This window comes from Euleptes europaea, chromosome 6 (genome assembly GCF_029931775.1).
Source record: "Euleptes europaea isolate rEulEur1 chromosome 6, rEulEur1.hap1, whole genome shotgun sequence".
Taxonomy (NCBI): Eukaryota; Metazoa; Chordata; class Lepidosauria; order Squamata; family Sphaerodactylidae; genus Euleptes; species Euleptes europaea.
The window spans coordinates 26,420,834-26,439,330 of record NC_079317.1 but is presented as its reverse complement, the minus strand read 5'-3'; the positions used below and the strand labels follow the sequence as shown (position 1 = coordinate 26,439,330).

At 42.6% G+C, this 18,497-nt stretch overlaps 2 protein-coding genes across 2 annotated transcripts in view; both read left to right on the top strand.

The window, feature by feature from the left end:
* The window catches only part of CALM1 (calmodulin 1), a 153,914-nt gene that overhangs the window by 24,709 nt on the left and 110,708 nt on the right, over positions 1-18,497 (top strand). The gene's annotated exons all lie outside the window — the stretch shown is intronic.
* On the top strand, positions 5,595-17,938 carry PSMC1 (proteasome 26S subunit, ATPase 1). Its single transcript, XM_056851751.1, has 11 exons — positions 5,595-5,664; positions 8,627-8,680; positions 10,483-10,579; positions 11,324-11,448; positions 12,584-12,769; positions 13,186-13,314; positions 13,844-13,940; positions 14,458-14,647; positions 16,010-16,161; positions 17,451-17,605; positions 17,778-17,938. Exons 1-11 carry the CDS (start codon positions 5,662-5,664, stop codon positions 17,910-17,912), a joined length of 1,323 nt encoding a protein of 440 aa, XP_056707729.1. The 5' UTR covers positions 5,595-5,661; the 3' UTR covers positions 17,913-17,938.

Sequence of the window (18,497 nt, the reverse complement as noted above, 5' to 3'; positions counted from 1 at the left end):
GAGGTTGGCAACCCTGTGTCAGAACCATCCTTCAAAAACGTACCTCGGAACAAAGCATGTTGTTCACTGCATAGTTGCTACAACTGATATCTTACTCCTGGTAGCCTAAACAATATTTTGTCATTTGAACAGCATTCATGTCAACAACACAGACAGCCCTTCATCAGGAACAGCCTGAAAATGAAACCAGGCATCTTGTTCAAAAATCAAGACCTTCTTTATAGTATAATCTGGGGCCAAAAACTGAGCCGGTCTAACATGGAAACTATGCCATGGGTTGTATCCAATGAACCATGAAGGGAATGGCTCTCTCTCCCTCTTTCCTTGCAACCTCCTGTGCCTTCTGAAAAGCCAGTTAAAGCCAGGAGACCTTGAGAACAAATTTGGAAGCTGGGAACAAATTTGGAAGCTGTGGCTTGAAGAAAGGATTGGCAAAGGTTGCTTTCCTACTCTTGCAGAAGAGGATTCGGGGGGGGGGGTGATTTCTGCCAATTTCCCCTCAAGCTGCATTTTCTTGTACCCCACCTCACCATGTTCTCAAGGGTCCCCCAACCCTGAGGAGCAGCTTGAAAGAAGAAGAGGGAGAAGACCGGACTAAAATGGGAATCCTTTCAAACTCCACTCTCCAGGATAACTGCCCTTCTGGCTTTCCATTCCCTCCATCCCATCCCACTGATGATCAACATGCAGTAAGAGGTCACAACATAAAGGGCATCAGAGCGTGCCTTTTGCTCTGGGAGCTTAAATAAATTTCACACGTAGGCCTTAGAAAATGCTAAACTCTTTAAAGGTTAGATTTCTTCCCTCCTTGTATTTTTTTTTTTCATACAGCATCCTTCTTCTCAATCTCTGCTTTTGTTCTTCTTTTACTTACATCTGCAGCAAGCAAACTCAAACCCAGCCTGTGCTGGAGACTGCCTATGAAACTGAAAATTGACTAAAGTAAGACTTTTGGGATGCAGTGGGGGAGCAAAGTTATTTTGACTTCCAATGACATTGTCAATAACTTTAGGTTTTAGGCTTCTAGAACAGTCAACTGAGAACACAGCAACTATGAAGGCAGTGTTTTCATAGGGTAAGATCAAACATCTTCCCTTGAAAAATGATCCATTACATCACATGTACCCTGTGTGGTTCATGTAAGAACAAAATTTTTGTCCCCTTCCAGTCTTAACACAATGGCCTTTTATGCAGGGACGTTTCCCTGCAGTCACCCCCGCCAACTGCTTCGGGGCTTCCTTTTGATTATGCATGCCTTTCCAACCATCAGAAGTCGCCTCGCTCTCCCCATGTATTTTGCCCACACCCAGAAAAAAAGTCCCTGCATAAAAGGCCATAGAGTACCTTGTAAAAAATATTTCACAGACATCAAGCTCTTTATCCAAGACCTTTTTTTTTTTGCAAGAAAGCTACATTTCTTCTTGCTCTATTTATTTAAACCCATCTAATCCATCAAGAAAACAGTTTTTGTCAACAACTTCATTTCTAATAGGCTTTTATGGATTTTTTTCTTGGTGAAACTGGTATATTTTGCAGCAAAATTGAACAAACTGATTAGGAAAACCCTTAATGTTTCTGTTATAAAAAATTGCAATTCAAACTGACATCCTGTCTTGTCTTAAAGAAACAACTGACTTTTGTCTTCTGGGTTTCTGGAGTTTTTCCTGTTGTTATTCTGTCTCTCACAGCTACAATAAACCTACCATTAAAATTATGGACTGGTCATTTCTTCGTGAGAGGGCAAACGGGCAAATTCAGCAGGGGATCAAATACTTTTCCCCCTCACTGTATATCTCAGAGGACCAGACTTTCCAATGTACACTGAGTAACAGACCACAGATCTGATAAAGTGGTCTCTGGTTCACAAAAGTTTATGCTACAATAAATTCATTACTCTTTAAGGTGTCAGAAGCCTCATCACTGTTTCTAGCCATTATCTTATATCTAATTCTGAACCTGCCCCCCCCCCCCCATGAATTAGGATTGCCAGGTCCCTCCACCGGTGGAAGGTTTTGGGGCGGAGCCTGAGGAGGGCAGGGTTTGGGGAGGGACTTCAATGCCATAGAGTCAAATTGCTAAAGTGGCCGTTTTCTCCAGGTGAACTGATCTCTATTGGCTGGAGATCAGTTGTAATAGCAGATCTCCAGCTAGTACCTGGAGGTTGGCAACCCTAATATGGAGTGATAGACCCAAAGAATGAGTCCAGGCTCAGATCTGGGGTATTCTTCTGAAGCACCTGCAGGGGACCCCCCCACACCCACACATATTTTCAGAAAAATAACAGGAGGGCAGATTAAATCTCCCTGAAAGAGAGACATGTTGTCTCCACTGGAACTCTGTGGGCCGGAAGTGGGTGGTGGGAGCAGAAGTTGGAGTCACTGCCTATCTGAGCTGAACAGGTGGCCAGACAAGCAGAGGAGGTGGAAGGGGAGCCAGAGCTACTGCCACCACCATATGAGATGGGCAGACGAGGTAGATGAGGCTTTAGGCAAGCATGCTGCCAGTAGGGTTGCTAGGTCCCTCTTTGCCACTGGCGGGAGGTTTTTTGGGCAGAGCCTGAAGAGGGTGGGGTTTGGGAGGGGAGAGATCAAAAGATTCAACCTCAATACAGATTTATTTTCGAACTACTGAAGTAAATGTGTGATAACTTGCAGTTTGACACACAGCCTCTCCCATTCAGTATGTTGGACCCCACCATGTAATAGTAGCAGAGAACTTTTACTTAATGCAGTTCTATTTATGCAAGAAATTGTGCAAGAAGTACTATATGACTGAGCTCTGATTTTTCATTTCCAATGTGTTGTTGTGTGCAAAAATCAAAAGGAAAAAGGCTACTTGATGTAGTCATTACAATCCAATTTGGTAGTGCAATATTATTTAACTGAAGAAAGTCCTTATTGGGGGTAGGGCTGCCAACATCCAGGTGCAACCTGGAGATCTCCTGGGATTACAATTTATCTCCATACTACAGAGATCCCCTGGAGCAAATGGCTGCTTTGGAGGGTGGATTCTATGACATTACACCCCCCTGAGGTCCCACCCCTCCCCAAACCCCACCTTCCCCAGGCTTCATCCTAATTCTCCAGGAATTTTCCAACCCAGAATTGCAACCCTATTGGGGAGTATGCTGACATATACCTTGTGCAAGTGGGAAATTCAAGACAGAATTACAGTCAAGTTGTCTTGCATTTCTAGAATCAGAGTTGGAAGGGACCACCAGGGCCATCCAGTCCAACCCCCTGCACAATGCAGGAAATTCACAATTACCTCCCCCACACACACCCAGGGACCCCTACTCCATGCCCAGAAGATGGTCAAGATGCCCTCCCTCTCATGATCTGCCTAAGGTCATAGAATCAGCATTGCTGACAGATGGCCATCTCACCTCTTAAAAACCTCCCGGGAAAGAGAGCTTACCATCTTCCAAGGAAGCCTGTTCCACTGAGGAACCGCTCTGTTAGAAAATTCTTCCTAATGTCTAGATAGGAAGAAAATGTCTTTTAATTTCAACCCGGGTAAAATCCTGCACTACTAAAAAAAAAAAAAAAAAAAGCCTTGCATAGATCTTTTTCTGATCTTTTCCTGGGTTTTCTAGTGGATGCACAAGCTACTGTACAGCAGCCAGAGAGGTAGCTCATGAGCTACCTGTTGCCGATACCTGCTATATGTGTTATCAGACATGTCTCTTACCTGTATGCAACATATTATGAAGAAGAAAAAACAAGGACATAAATGGTTTGTGGGAATCCACCCTCTGAAGGTGGCTTCCCTTCCACTGACCAGGTACCAGCATTGTGAAATGTAGTTACATATGGCCCTCTGCTGTTTGTTTGTTTGACTGCATTCATTTTTAAGAGCAGTTTTTTGTGCAAATACAGCTATAGCTTGCCAAAAAAAAGGCCTATCTTCACCCTAAATTCTCCTGAGAAGAAATACATGCTTGCTTAAGCATCTAACCAACAGGAATAAAATGTTTGTACAATTGCCTGGTATGAATGCAGGAAGCTGGGTTTCCTGCAAGAAGTCTGAAAAGTATGGCAGTGACTGCTAGCCTAATGTGCACTGCAGAACTATGAATGGATCTGTACATTCAATATCCTCACCACTGTCTCCACCATCAAAAACAAATTCAACAATGATCAATGAAATTTGTCATTACAAAAGAAAAGTTAAAACAGGAGTCTGAAGACACTTTAGAGACTAACAAAATTTATTCCAGCATAAACTCATAAATCAGAGACAACATGGTGTTGTGATTGGACAAGGATTGGAGAGCCAGGTTTGAATCCCCACTCTGCCATGGAAGGTTGCTGGGTGACTTTGGGGTAGCCACGCACTCTCAGCCTCACCTACCGCTGCTTTGTTGTGAGGATAAACTGGAGGAAAGGCGAAGTAAGGGTATAGATGAAGCAAATAAATAAGGGTATAGATAGATGAAGCAAATAAATACATAAATAGCATACTAGCTGGAGATCTCCTGCTATTACAACTGATCTCCAGCCGATAGAGATCAGTTCACCTGGAGAAAACAATTTGGCAATTGGACTCTATGGCATTAAAGTCCCTCCCCTCCTCAAACCCCACCCTCCTCAGGCTCTGCCCCAAAAACCTCCTGCCAGTGGCGAAGAGGGACCTAGCAACTCTACAGATCACTCATCAAATGCGTGAAGTACATCCATTAGGCCAATGCATTTATATTAAGAACAGAAAAGGGGGAGAGGGATTCATATGGAGCGGGAAGTTTAAAATAATAAAAAGATTAATAAATCAAGTGCCATTGGCTTCGTTTTAGTTTACTGCTCACATGGCTCCCCATCTGGAAGCACAAGGAGTTACACAAATGAAATAATACCTCTCTGTCTCTATTATGCTTGATTACGTGTACAAGAATGCTAACCTGATTAAAAAAAAGTCATGTTGCTTTCCAGTTGCTAAGCAATGATCTTTCTGATGCTGCGTTCATCTTGGCTATCACAGTCATTTCTGGCTATTATGTCTACGCATGATTAATTTTATATTAAAAACATCAGTATTAACTGATCTGGAAACCCTCCTGTTCTTTGACCCTTCAACTTACCAGAAAAAAATCTCCAGTGGAAAGGCACTAGTGGCCAGGTGCAAACTGAACCAAGGGGGACCCTGCAGTGCTGGCACAGGGGCCATTGGCTTAGATCTCAGGTGCAGAGACAATTACAACCTTGGCTCTGGATATTCGGGGTTGGTGCCTAGGGAGGTCAGAATTTGGGTAGGGATCTCTGTGGGGACGTGAAGACCCCGCCTCCCAAAGTTGCCGTTTCCTCCCTGTAGTCTCGAGATGAGTTGCAATCCTGAGATGACTCCACGCCCCACCTGGACAGATCAATTAAACGACTCTCTGAAACAACCGCTGGAACAAACAGCTTTTTAATTACACGCTGAAAACCTCCCGCAGGGGTAACATCGTTGTGCTCCACTCGTTAGTAAAGTTATTAGTGAAAGGGAGGGGCGCGCCTGCCTCCCTTTCGAGCCTGCAGACGGGAACCCCGCGGCTCCACCCAGGCGCGCGCTTTGCTCTCGCGGCACGCTTTTTGTCCCTCGTCGGGACTCGTACCGGTCTCGCTTCCTGGTCCGTCATTTGTGCGCGACGCCTCAACTTCCGGTGGCCGGCTGTGAGTGAGCAGAATGGTGAGCGAGGGGGGGGGGGGAAGCGGTATTCGGCTGGTGTCGTTGTCCCCGTAGGACCCCCCCCCCGACCTTAATGATATTGGGGAAAGGCTGGGTGGCTGAGGGGAGGGAAGAAGCGGCATCCTTGGACCTTTCCTGCCTCGCCGTGTTCTGCGATGTCATTGTCTTTCTTCTGCCTACGGCGTGGTGGGCTTCTGGGTGCCAATTCTTTTTTTTAATAAAGTTTTTATTGTTTTCTCATTTTATTCATCATAAATCGTTTTCCATTAATACTTAACAATATAAAATTGAACCTATAAAAATTTCTAACCTAAGAAATAACAAAGCATGATTGACTTCCCCTTCAGTCTCTTCTGTCCATAATTAAATTGTATATACTTTTGCTAACAGTATAATCCCCCTGCTCAGTTACTTTATAAGTATCTTATTTTATCTAATTAATATACCTGGAATCATCTTAATATTTTCACTATACCAAAAAAAATGTGCGGGATTAAATCAAAGAATATCCTTTAAAATGACCCATTGAAAAATATTTTTCACAATAAATTCTCCACACCTTCCACTCCCCCAAAAATTGTACATTGTCGGTCTGATTAATATAAGCAGTAAGTTTTGCCATCTCCATCAATTCCATCGTCTTGTGTATCCAGTCCTTTTTTCCCGGTACTGGGTGCTAATTCTTGAGTGGGAAAGGGCGTTGATTTGCTCATTGTCCGGGTGGACCGGGAAGCCTAAAGCAGGAGAAGAAAAGGGCAAGAGTCCAGTAGCACCTTAAAGACTAACCAAAATATTTTCTGGTAGGGTATGAGCTTTCGTGAGCCACAGCTACTACTGCAGACAGACTAACACGGCTCACGCTGTGGCTCCCGAAAGCTCCTACCCTGCCAGAAAATATTTTGGTTAGTCTTTAAGGTGCTACTGGACTCTTGCCCTTTTCTACTACTGCAGATAGACTAACACGGCTACCCACTATGAATTAAAGCAGGAGAGGTTTTTTAAGGGTTCTCTGTAAGGGACTTGGTGGGCGGATGCTCTGTTGTACTGAAACCTAGTGCTCCGTTCTTTAAAAACCTGCGCGAGTCCAGTGTGTAGTGGTTAGTTAAATTGTTAAATTTAAATAGTTAAATTATGGAACTCCGTGCCCCCCAGGATGTCGTGATGGCTGTCAACTTCGCTTTAAGAGGGGAGTGGACATGTTCATAGAGGAGAGGGGTATCCATGGCTACTAGTCAAAATGAATACTAGTCATAATGCATTCCTATTCTCTCCAGGATCAGAGGAGCATGCCTGTTGTATTAGGTGCTGTGGAATACGGGCAGGATGGTGCTGCTGCAGTTGTCTTGTTTGTGGGCTTCTTAGAGGCTTTGGCCAATGTGTAAACAGACTGCTGGACGATGGACCTTGGTCTGATCCAGCATGGCCTTTAATATGTTCTCCTGGGAGATGGGGTTTCAGATGCCTCTTTTAGCCTAACTTACCTCACTGGGTTGTGTTGTGAGAGTAATTTGAGGGTAGAGGTGTGAGCTGTCTGAGGAAAGGAGGGGATGTAGGTGTACTAGCAGCATAGAAAGTTGCTGAGCTTCAAGGATGTTTGCTATCACATCATCTGGTCTAGAGACGGTTCCCTTCACAGTGTGTAAAATATGTATGTAAAGTACCTTTTAAGATGAATTTTTGGTATTGTACTACTTTTTTGCTTGGTTGTAAGCTGACTTGGAGTTTTAAAAAAATAATGCATGTTTATAGATGCTGCTTTTCACAAAGCAGAACAGCTGTGCACTTTGTAACAGATGTGTGACTGCTGACTGTACATGGGCATTTCCTATAATAAATTACACATTTATACATATAGGAATATGTGGCTATGAATCCTGACCAAATCAGAATTCACAGACATGTGAACAAAGGTATCTAAAGATGTATTTAATGATTATTAAAATGTGTGGGCTTGTCTATGTTTTACTGTCTGCTGCAGGAAGCTCCAGGGTACATGCAGCAATTACATCTGCTCAGTAGTGTGGGTTTTCCAGAAAAATTAGGAAACTGTCTGATGCCCTAAGTGGAGCATGGTCTTGGTTAACAGATTAGTTTTGACATATTTTAGTAAATACATCTTTAAAGGGTCTTACATTAATGTAATGTTATAATAACAAGAAATATTTGAACTGAAATTTTTAATCGGGGGGAGCAAATGTAGTTTAAAGCTTATATTTTAAAGCTTTATGGGAAATTATTTTTATTGGAATCATACTTGTAAGAATGTAAAGAAAATATAGCGTGTATTTCCCTTAGATTTTTTACATCTAAGAAGAATAGCTAAAAGGTACTGAGCACACACTAATTCCATATCTAGCTGGAGATTACAATATGCACAGCCAATCAGATGAATTCGTAACTTTTAAAAAACTTGTATTATGTTATGCATTTGCGGTTTTATCCCCCATCTCCAGGTTTACAAAATGTGTGTACAGTTGCACCACAATTCTTATGGATAATCACCTGAAAAACATTGATTACAACTGTGAAATGGCCAAGCTTGTGTAATGTTATACTGTAACAGTTAGAAATGGAAAAATGTTCTATGGAAAAATAAAGTACTGGAAATTTTTCCGTAGCACTTCTAAGTCTGCGGTCTGAAGCGTAAAGCTTTTGGTCTCTAGTATTCAAAGTGCTTGCTTCAAAAAAAATATTTTAAAGCGATGTAGAGTATTGAATACAATTCTAAATACACACATTTCATGATACTAAGCATATTTATGCAAAAGTAGTCAGCACAGAATTCAATGAGGCTTCTTTTCCTAGCACATGCATTTATGATTACAGCCTTATTTTGAAATATGTTCCATTGAAAGTAATATGATTAAAAGGGACAATGTAAACCTTTTGAGTACCAAGATGCTTTGGGGCAAAAGATTAATTTTAGTGTGTCATTTGATCTTCATCTCTTTCCTTCCCCAAGGGTCAAAGCCAGAGTGGAGGACATGGTCCTGGGGGTGGCAAAAAGGATGACAAGGTAAATATGAAAAGAAATGTTCTTTTTGTCAGGTGTTGTACGACTTTGGCAAATGCAGCATTTTTCTTTAGTGCTACTTGGGAAGGCAAAATGAATGTTGCTTTATTATATAAAATATTGCCAGCAGTGATTTATTTATTATTTAAGATACTATCTGTATGAAGTAACTAAAAATACCTGGATAGAAATAACTTTCTCTTTTCTGTAATACGAAGACTTGGGGTTATCTTAATTATGGTGGTTACCAAAGAAATTTTAATTCAGAATCATGCATGCTGTATATCAGAATCGGCTGGACTAAAGAGGTCCCCTCATCTATTATAATTCTTCTTTGTCATTATGGCAGATCCACAACAGATCCCTATGCATTCAGACATATTTGAAATACCCAGCTTACTTTGTATCTGTTGTTGTTTGGGAGCAGAAGACAAATTAGTTGGGTTTCATGGATACCTTTAGCCCAGACATTTGTTCCCTCAAACATTTGAGGTCCTTCAAATCAAGGCTCAGGAAGGCATGAAGTACTGCTTCCAATCATCTAGGGCAGTGGTGGCGAACCTATGGCACGGGTGCCAGAGGTGGCACTCAGAGCCCTCTCTGTGGGCACGCGAGCCGTCGCCCCAGCACAGAGTTTGCCTGAGTTCATTCCCCCGGCTGAGGAGGCTGGGGACCAGCGGTGCCTTCCCGGCTCCTCCGGGAAGCGCCGGGCTCCTTCCCAGTGCCTTCTCCGCAGTCGCCGGCTGCGCGCTCCGGAAGTGAAGACAACAATGAGCCTTCTGCCAAGAACTGGAAGAGGTGGAGCCGGGACGGGGCTGGACCGGGAGTGGGACGCCTGGGCGGCCCTCTGCGGCGGGCTGGTTGGTGACTGCAGCGCAGGGGGTTGGCAGTGAGGGCCGAACAGGGGCCCGCCTCGCGTTTGTGCTGGAGCCAAGCCCTTTGCTTAGCTCGGGTTTCCACTCTGCTCGTTCATGCAACCGAAGGTGCCTCTGAGCGCATGCAGAGGGCTGTCCCCACCATCAGCAGTCTTTTTTAATTCGTATGAACAGTTGGAAAAAGAGCCAAACGGAAGGGGTGGGGGCTATGCTCCAGCTGCTTTCCTTCCCCCGCTCGGCCACCCATGCAGGGTTGCCAACCTCCAGGTAGTAGCAAGAGATCTGCTATTTCAGTTCACCTGGAGAAAATGGCCACTTTGGCAATTGGACTCTATGGCATTGAAGTCCCTTGCCAAACCCCACCATCCTCAGGCTCCGCCCCAAAAACCTCCCGCAGGTGGCAAAGAGGAACCTGGCAACTCCATGTGGACTTCTAGCTGTGTTGGCACTTTGCGATAAATAAGTGGGTTTTGGGTTGCAGTTTGGGCACTCGGTCTCTAAAAGGTTCGCCATCACTGATCTAGGGTATCAACAACATGTACAAAGTCTGCAGTATGTCTGCTGAACTTTAGAGAAAGCAAGAGGCAGTAGTTGCACTTTGCAGGCTACAGGATACTTCAGCAATCTGTGAAATACCGCAGCGTGTACCTGGAGATCACCAGACCAAACAAGTATTTATCTGTATTTGTCAGTGACGGTCATTCATATTTTGGCTGGAGCTGCAGGCTGCTTCACTGTGTTTTCATTTATATAGGTAGAGCCAGGGCAACTATGTGGTAGAGGGGCATGAAGCCCCTCTAATTCCCCTGGAATTAATCTCATTTCAACACACGCCAGTGCTTTCCTAAGCAAGTTCCCTCGGAGCCTACTCTGTACCAATTCTGACTTTTTAATTGTTTCTGGGTTGTTGTTTTTTTAAAAAATAAAAAGGATAAGAAGAAGAAATATGAGCCCCCTGTTCCAACTAGAGTGGGGAAAAAGAAGAAGAAAACTAAGGGACCAGATGCTGCCAGCAAGCTTCCACTGGGTAAGCACAATTAGTCTGTATGTATGCCAAGATAGATCTACAGCTCAGTAGAGTGCATGTTTCATGTATAGGAGAACCCAGGTTTAGTTGCTGGCATTGCTGGTTCAAAAGATATCTGGTAAGAGGGTTGGTCAGAGTCTTTGCCTGTAATTTGGGGTGGGGGTCATTGTATGTCAGAGTAATTGGTACTGGCCTAAATGAGCTAATTATCAGCCTCCGGCAGTAGCTTATACTGTAGCTTCAATGACCCACCAAGATGCAGATGATACAAGGGCTCTGAACTAATTTGGGGATCAGATTACTCTGTAAATGCTAGAGGTAATATCAGTTCTTATAACACATTGAGTCGCATTTTAGCTTCATTAAAAAAGATCTAAACATTATTATTAATCTTCTCTCAAAAAATTAATTGAACGTAATATGGTAAAACTTCATCAGAATAGCAAAACCTGAAATTAAGAGCCCTGTGTTTGGCCAGACTGCCCTCTGGCAAATGACTTCTATCAATAGGATACTCTTGAAATCCCAACTTTGGAAGTTGCTGGGAGCACCATCCCGTGCAAGTCCAGTAAGATTGCTTTCTGGTGAGGGTGCAAAATGATGTCCCAGCTCAAGGGGAGAAGTGGGGAGATCTACACAAGAGGTAGAAGCTTGAAGTCCTTTTAGAGTGGAGGGGAAATAGCTCTAATTGCAGCATCATGCTCCTGAATTGAATGTTGTTCTTGCCTTTGTCTTTAATTGCAGTAACTCCTCACACCCAGTGCCGACTCAAACTGTTGAAGCTGGAACGAATTAAAGATTACCTCCTGATGGAGGAAGAATTTATTAGGAACCAGGAACAGATGAAACCATTAGAAGAAAAACAAGAGGTACCTATTGGGAAGCAAATTCTTTTTTCACTCTCAGTTGTCTTATGTTCAGTTCCTGCTTGCTAACTTGCTGAATTGCCAGATGCTTGTTTAGAAGCATGCTATCCCCTTGGTCTGTTTCATTCATCTAACAAATGGGTCTTGTCTGGAGATGGTTGGGCTGCAATGAACAGTTTAGTCTCTAACGTTCCACAACCGCTTTTTTCTTTCAGTATCTTTAAAGGCTCTATGATCTTTATCGATGCTATAGAAGTGTTTTAGTAAATATATCGTGTTTAGTCTGCTGAGTAACTTAAAGGGAAGGAGTTAGTTGATTAAAATAGAAAACAAACAAACCAGTATTTGCAAATAAACAAAAAGGTTGTGCTTAGAAGGTCAAGCATGATAACAGCTTTCTTTGGCTGCTGGGCAAGCTGCTACCCTTCCTGGAGAGATGGGGGTTGGCTATGATTATCCATACTGGATCACTTCCAGGTTAGACTACTGAAATGCGCTTTTTGTGGGGCTGCCTCTGAAGATAGCTCAGACGCAATTTGGCTGCAAAATTTACTGACTTGTGCCATCTGTACGGATTGTGCCTCACTTGTGTTAGAACAGCTGGCTTCCTGTTCGCTTCTGTGCTCAGTTCAAAATGCTTGTTACTTCCTTTAAAGTCCTAAATGGCTTGGGACTAGGATATCAAAAGAACCATCTTCTCTTGTGTGATTCTGCCCACCTTGAGGTCTTGCTTGGAGGCAAAGTGGATGACAACATACCAAAAGTAGGGTTTTTTAGTTGTAAGATCTCAGCTTTGGAATGCCCATCTGCTACCATGCTTATTTTCCCATCACTAGTAAAGATTTCTGTTCTCCCAAGCCTTTACAATATTCTCTCCCCCCCCCCCCTCTGAAATGTTGAATTCTGGCCTTGTTCCTGCTGTTTTAATCCTGCTGAACATTTTAATTTTACTAAATATTTTAATTCTTGCTGAGTGTAAGTCTTAATTATTATATTAATTTTGTTTTTTTTAATTTATTACCGAGAGCCTCTCCAGGAATCAGATGCTGGTTAAGATGCACAGAATAAATACTTATAATAAACAAGTCAAGGTTGGTGAGGATAGTAGGCAATCCTTAACACTTGCTTTTGTCTGCAGGAAGAGAGATCCAAGGTGGACGATCTGAGAGGGACCCCAATGTCTGTAGGGACTCTGGAGGAGATAATTGATGACAATCATGCCATAGTGTCTACATCTGTGGGATCAGAGCACTATGTCAGTATTCTTTCCTTCGTTGACAAGGATTTGCTAGAGCCAGGATGTTCAGTTCTACTTAACCACAAGGTAAGTAAAACTTTTATTATAAAGCTTTGCCTCTCATCCAGAATGCTGAAAGCGGGCAACTTTACAAATAACAGTTTGCATTGCATAAATTTCCAATACCTGTTGCCGTATAGTTGTGGTGCATTTTAAGAAAGATGCCCGCAAAATGAAGATAATTCAGAGGAGAGTAGCAAAGATAGTAAAGACTCCGTTGTGGAGAGAGGTAGCCATGCCTAAGATCTTCTGTAACTGGGCGAGTTTTGCAGCTTGCTTGTCCTATTGAGACCACCGGGAGGTAACATTGACTGTGTGAACTGGTCTGCAGACCAATGGAAATTCAGTTAACCCTTAGTTACTTGCTTGTAGTGAGCCAAGCAGACTAGTTTGCTTGTGTTTGATGCCCTCCTTTACCTGTTTGTGCTGTTTCTTTTACTTAGGTCCACGCTGTGATAGGAGTTCTGATGGATGACACAGATCCTTTAGTGACTGTGATGAAGGTAGAAAAAGCCCCACAGGAGACCTATGCGGATATTGGTGGCTTAGATAACCAGATTCAAGAAATCAAGGTATTTATATTTCTAGAACTGTTGAGTACAAAAGAAGCTGCCTATAATATGAATCCCAGTTCAGTATTTCTTTGAAAGATACTGTGGCTTGGTGACTCACCGAATTCCGGTTGTACTTGCTTCTTTGCACTGAATTCAAGTATAATTACTATAAACTTTTATCTTCCTCTTCTTTCTATAGAGATATTGTACATATTAACCTTACAAGAATCTTGTGACATAGGTTAGGCTGAGAGTGAGTAGGCCAAGCCTATCCAGGCTGAGTGAAGCAGTATCTGTTGTTTTAATTCTAGATGGCTATAAACCCGTCTGAGGAATTACCTCAGAATAGTGCTGATGTTATCTATTGCCTGTTAAAAGGTAGTTAGTATGCAAAACCTTGGGACTCATAAATTTCATTCACTGCTGAAAATTCTCATCTTGATAATTACGCAACATATTAATCTGTTATTTTGAAAGTGGAAATAGCTACAGTGATCCATCTCGTTGGGCTAATATGTTTTGAAGACATGTCGTTTCTTCCCTGTAGGAGTCTGTGGAGCTCCCTTTGACCCATCCTGAGTATTATGAAGAGATGGGTATAAAGCCACCCAAAGGAGTAATTTTGTATGGGCCTCCTGGCACAGGTACTGATAGTCTCTCCTGTTGTTGCTCAGTTCTAAAGATTGTTGTGAAAAGAATCAGCATAGTGTAATAATCAGAACGAAGGCACTACACCTTTTCTTCTCTGGGTTTGGGCCTGTTTTTTGGTCCATTTGGACAACCTCTTGTATGAAATTTCTGCACAGGGAAGGAGAAGGAAAGTTGTCTCCAGCACTGACAATTCCTAGTATCCAAGCCACCAGCTAAGGTTGTCACAATAATATTTTCAAGACATCCTTTTAAGGGTTGTCTGCTTCTTGTCTCTCAGAACTCCTCCAGGAAGCTGATGTTCAAACAAAAATTCAAGTTACAGGGGCAATTTAAAGTCTGTTAAATACTTATGAGTCAGTAGTTGAATTGCTTGTTGGCTTAACAAAGATTTTTAACTTCTCATAGCTTCTATGGGAGCTCCTTAGTAATCCAGAATTGCATGCATCTGTAATGCAAATGACCAATAATCACTATGAACTCTAACTTTGCTGTCTGTTGAAAACCAAACAGGTAAAACTCTATTAGCCAAAGCAGTGGCAAACCAGACCTCTGCCACATTTCTGAGAGTGGTTGGTTCTGAGCTTATACAGAAGTACCTGGGGGATGGTCCCAAGCTTGTCCGAGAGTTGTTTCGAGTAGCGGAGGAGCATGCCCCTTCGATCGTCTTCATCGATGAAATTGATGCCATTGGTACCAAAAGGTAGGGTATTTTGTCATTTTCCATGTGGATCATTAATGCTCATTTGAAAACGGGATTTTGGCCATAGTGTAGTCCCCAAAATAACTTTTGTATTGCCACAGGCTTTTGCTGGAATCCAGCTTTTGTTTGAAACAGTTTCAAGTCTTGATTGTGTTAGGACTACGTGTTGGAACGTAAGAACCCTGTTGGGTCAGACCATTGGTTCATTTAGTCCAGAATCCTGTCTCAAACAATTGTCAGTCAGTTCCTCTGGAAGTCTAACAAGAGGCCAAGGTCTTCCCTGATGTTCTCTCCTGGCACTAGGGTTTAGAGGTTTACTGCCTCTGAATGTGGTGGTTCCCTTTTGTCACCATGGCTAGTAGCCACCAATAGACCTATCCTCCATGAATCTGTCTAATCCCCTTTTAAAGCTGTCTGTGCCTTTGGCCATCACTGTATCCTATGGCAGTGAATTCAACATTTTAATCACTACCTGTGTAAAGAAATAAAGGTATTTTGTCCATTCTGAATTGGCTTCAATGGATGCCCTCAAGTTCTAGCATTTTGGGAGAGGGAGAATTTTTTTCTTTGACAACTTTTTCCACCCCATGCATAATTTTATTAACCTCTATCATATCCTCCCCTTAGTTGTCTCTTTTCTAAACTGAAAAGTCAGAGACTCTTCAATCTTTCCTTATAGGGGAGGTGCTCCAACCCCCTAATCATCTTGGTTGCCATCTTCTGGACTTTTTCCAGCTTTGTGATCTCCTTTTTGGGATATGGTGACCAGAACTATACACAGTATTCCAAATGAGGCCTCACCAAAGTCTTTAGCGCCAGCCTCTGAGACTGTAATTTGTGAAACCCATAGTAGTTGCCATAGGAGCCAAAAGTATACCTCTTAATAGTAGGCTGTCGCATTGCTCTGAAACATGGCTTAACGCAATGATTTATATGTAAATGGTGACAACATTCATAAAAGCCCCTCCTACTTGTAAACTGCACAAACCACATTAGCCGAAAACCACAAAGAGGAGAAGAATCCTCCTTTGCTGGAACTGCAGGCAAGGATTGCCCTTGTGGGTCAGTTTTAGATGCACCACCCATCCACCCAAGTTCCTCCATAGGGTTGGGGGATTGAAAGGATGTTGGCTATACTGCTGGTTACCCGGGCCACAGAAACTGGTGTCCCCCCCCCCCCCCGGCAAGGTTGCACTGGACCTTGGCAATTCCACACATTAAAAAAGCAGCCGTGACTTTCACCAAAATCCATTGGTTTCTGCCTTAATGACTTCATTGCACACTGAGGGAAATGCCGTCTTTTGAGGAGAGTGCTGCCTGTGTCATGCTTAGGCTCTGTTCTGTGTCTCCTGTGCTTCAAAGGTATGACTCCAATTCAGGAGGTGAAAGGGAGATCCAGCGGACGATGCTGGAGTTGCTGAACCAGTTAGATGGGTTTGACTCCCGCGGAGATGTAAAAGTGATCATGGCCACTAACAGAATAGAAACGCTGGACCCAGCCTTAATCAGGCCAGGTAACTGGATTGCACTGGCTTTTGCTTTAGTTTCGATACTGACTAAATGAATACGTTAATAGTTCACCTCCTATGGCTTGTAATTAATAGGCTACGATGCCATTGTTGTTCATGGCACATGGCAGAGAATGAAGTCTCTTCCAGGAAGTTCACAATTGACATTTTGAAATGGGGGAGACCACAACGGTCATGGTGGATGGCAGGGTCCAGGGGCATTACACTGCAGACTCCACAGGAGTCTTTGCCACATGTTGTGTTTGTCGTGTAATACACTGGTTTGAGTTTTAGACTGGGACCTGGATTTAAATCCCCACTTGTGCCATGGAGCTCATTGAGTGCTCTTGGGCTGTTTGTGCTGTTAGCCAGCGTGGTGGTTTAGAGTGGTTTAGAGCGGTGGACTCTAATCTGGAGAACCTGGTTTGATTCCCCACTCCTCCATATGAGCGGCAGATACTAATCTGGTGAACTGGGCTGTTAAATAAGGAAGGTGGGATCATGCACACCACTCTTTGCTGGAGAAAGGGTGGGATAAAAATGTACTGGCTCAATTTTGTAATGTACAAACAGAACTGAAATTAAAAAAAAAACACCTGATCCCAGTAATCCTTTTTGGGAGTTATATAAGGTCAGGTTGGAGAAACTAGTTCCCTATAAACCACAGATCTTACTGTTAAATTGTGTTGTTGACATGCCCAAAATGTGCAAGCAGTAGCTTTGCATATAATTACCACAGCTAGAATGGTCTGTGCTAGGAACTGGAAGGAAAAAAATAAACCCCAAATTCATGACTGACTGGTGAAAATAAGAGAGTCCTACTACACCTCGGTGAAACTAAGCCTACCAGAAAAAGAGATATTTCCAGAATAGACTCATTGTGGTTGAGACTTGTACAAAAAATGGATCTTGCAGTAAAGTGTAAGAAATTGTCCTTACTTTTGTTTGGCATTATGGTTCAGGTAGACATGTTGGCTCTGTACCTACTATTATATTCTTTTTAATTTTGTAATTTTATCATATGGAAGACATTTGTTTAAATTAAACATGTTTTTAAAATCCTCTTCGGGAGTTATCCTGAACAGAACAGTGCCACCAAAAAAGGAATTTAAAATCTATTCTGCTGATGTTCATACGCTCCAGGACAAAGATGTTTAAAGACATACCTAATTTTGTTGGTTGGTTATTTATAAAACAAAATGTTTCCCCCTGGGTATACGTACTGCACAGAAAAAACCTTCCATGACTTGATTACAAATACTGCACTTACTTATATATTTTTTCCTGATCTCCAGGGCGTATTGATAGAAAAATCGAATTTCCTCTTCCTGACGAAAAAACCAAAAAGCGCATCTTTCAGATTCACACCAGCAGGATGACTTTGGCAGATGACGTTACTCTGGATGAACTGATTATGGCTAAAGATGATCTCTCTGGTGCCGATATTAAGGTAAGATATGTACAGACAAGCTTCAGTGGCAAGCTTCGGTTTCCATTTTAACTGGATACCACTGTATGAAACAACCCTCAACTTATTTGAGAAATACTTTCACGGCATTTTGATGATGTGAGATTCAGAATGGCTTCCAATATATACTCATCATTTCCCCCCTCTCTGGCAGGCAATTTGCACAGAAGCTGGCTTGATGGCTCTGAGAGAACGGAGGATGAAAGTCACAAATGAAGACTTCAAAAAATCGAAAGAAAATGTTCTCTATAAGAAACAAGAGGGCACCCCAGAGGGCCTCTACCTTTAATTCCTTTCTCACTTTTTTTTGGGGGGGGGGGATTTGTTAGGGACCGCCTTTCAGAACACAGAAAAGGTTAAAGGCCTTTGTGGACAAAAAATAAAACCTTGGGTTGCTGCTCAGAGCACGATAGCTGGATTCCTCTGTTATTGTCATTGACTCGCTGTATTTGCCATTAAAATGATGGTTTCCAAATTAACTGGAATGGTTGGGTCAGAATTTAGAAGGTGGCTTTGGATGTGCATGTTGGCCTGCCTTCGTGCCTGTCAGTCCACAAACTGACTGAGTGGCTAAAAATATCTCTTCAGGAAAATGCTGAAAATAAATTATAGAAATACTTTGATAAGGCCCAGGTTTTTGGGCAACCCACCTGGATAAACTTCTAGAAAATGTGTATGTAATAGCAGGGAAATAAAGTTTGGGGAAAGTGCGTTGGGAGGATGAACAAAGTCTTCTTTTCTGTTCAGCCATGCCTGCCAGGAAGCACCATATCCACATAGTGGCAATATGTGAAGGCAGGGTGTTATTTGCGGGGGAAAGGTAGATCAAATCTATTCTGGTGATGCAGAATAAAAAAGACACCAGCAAGAATAT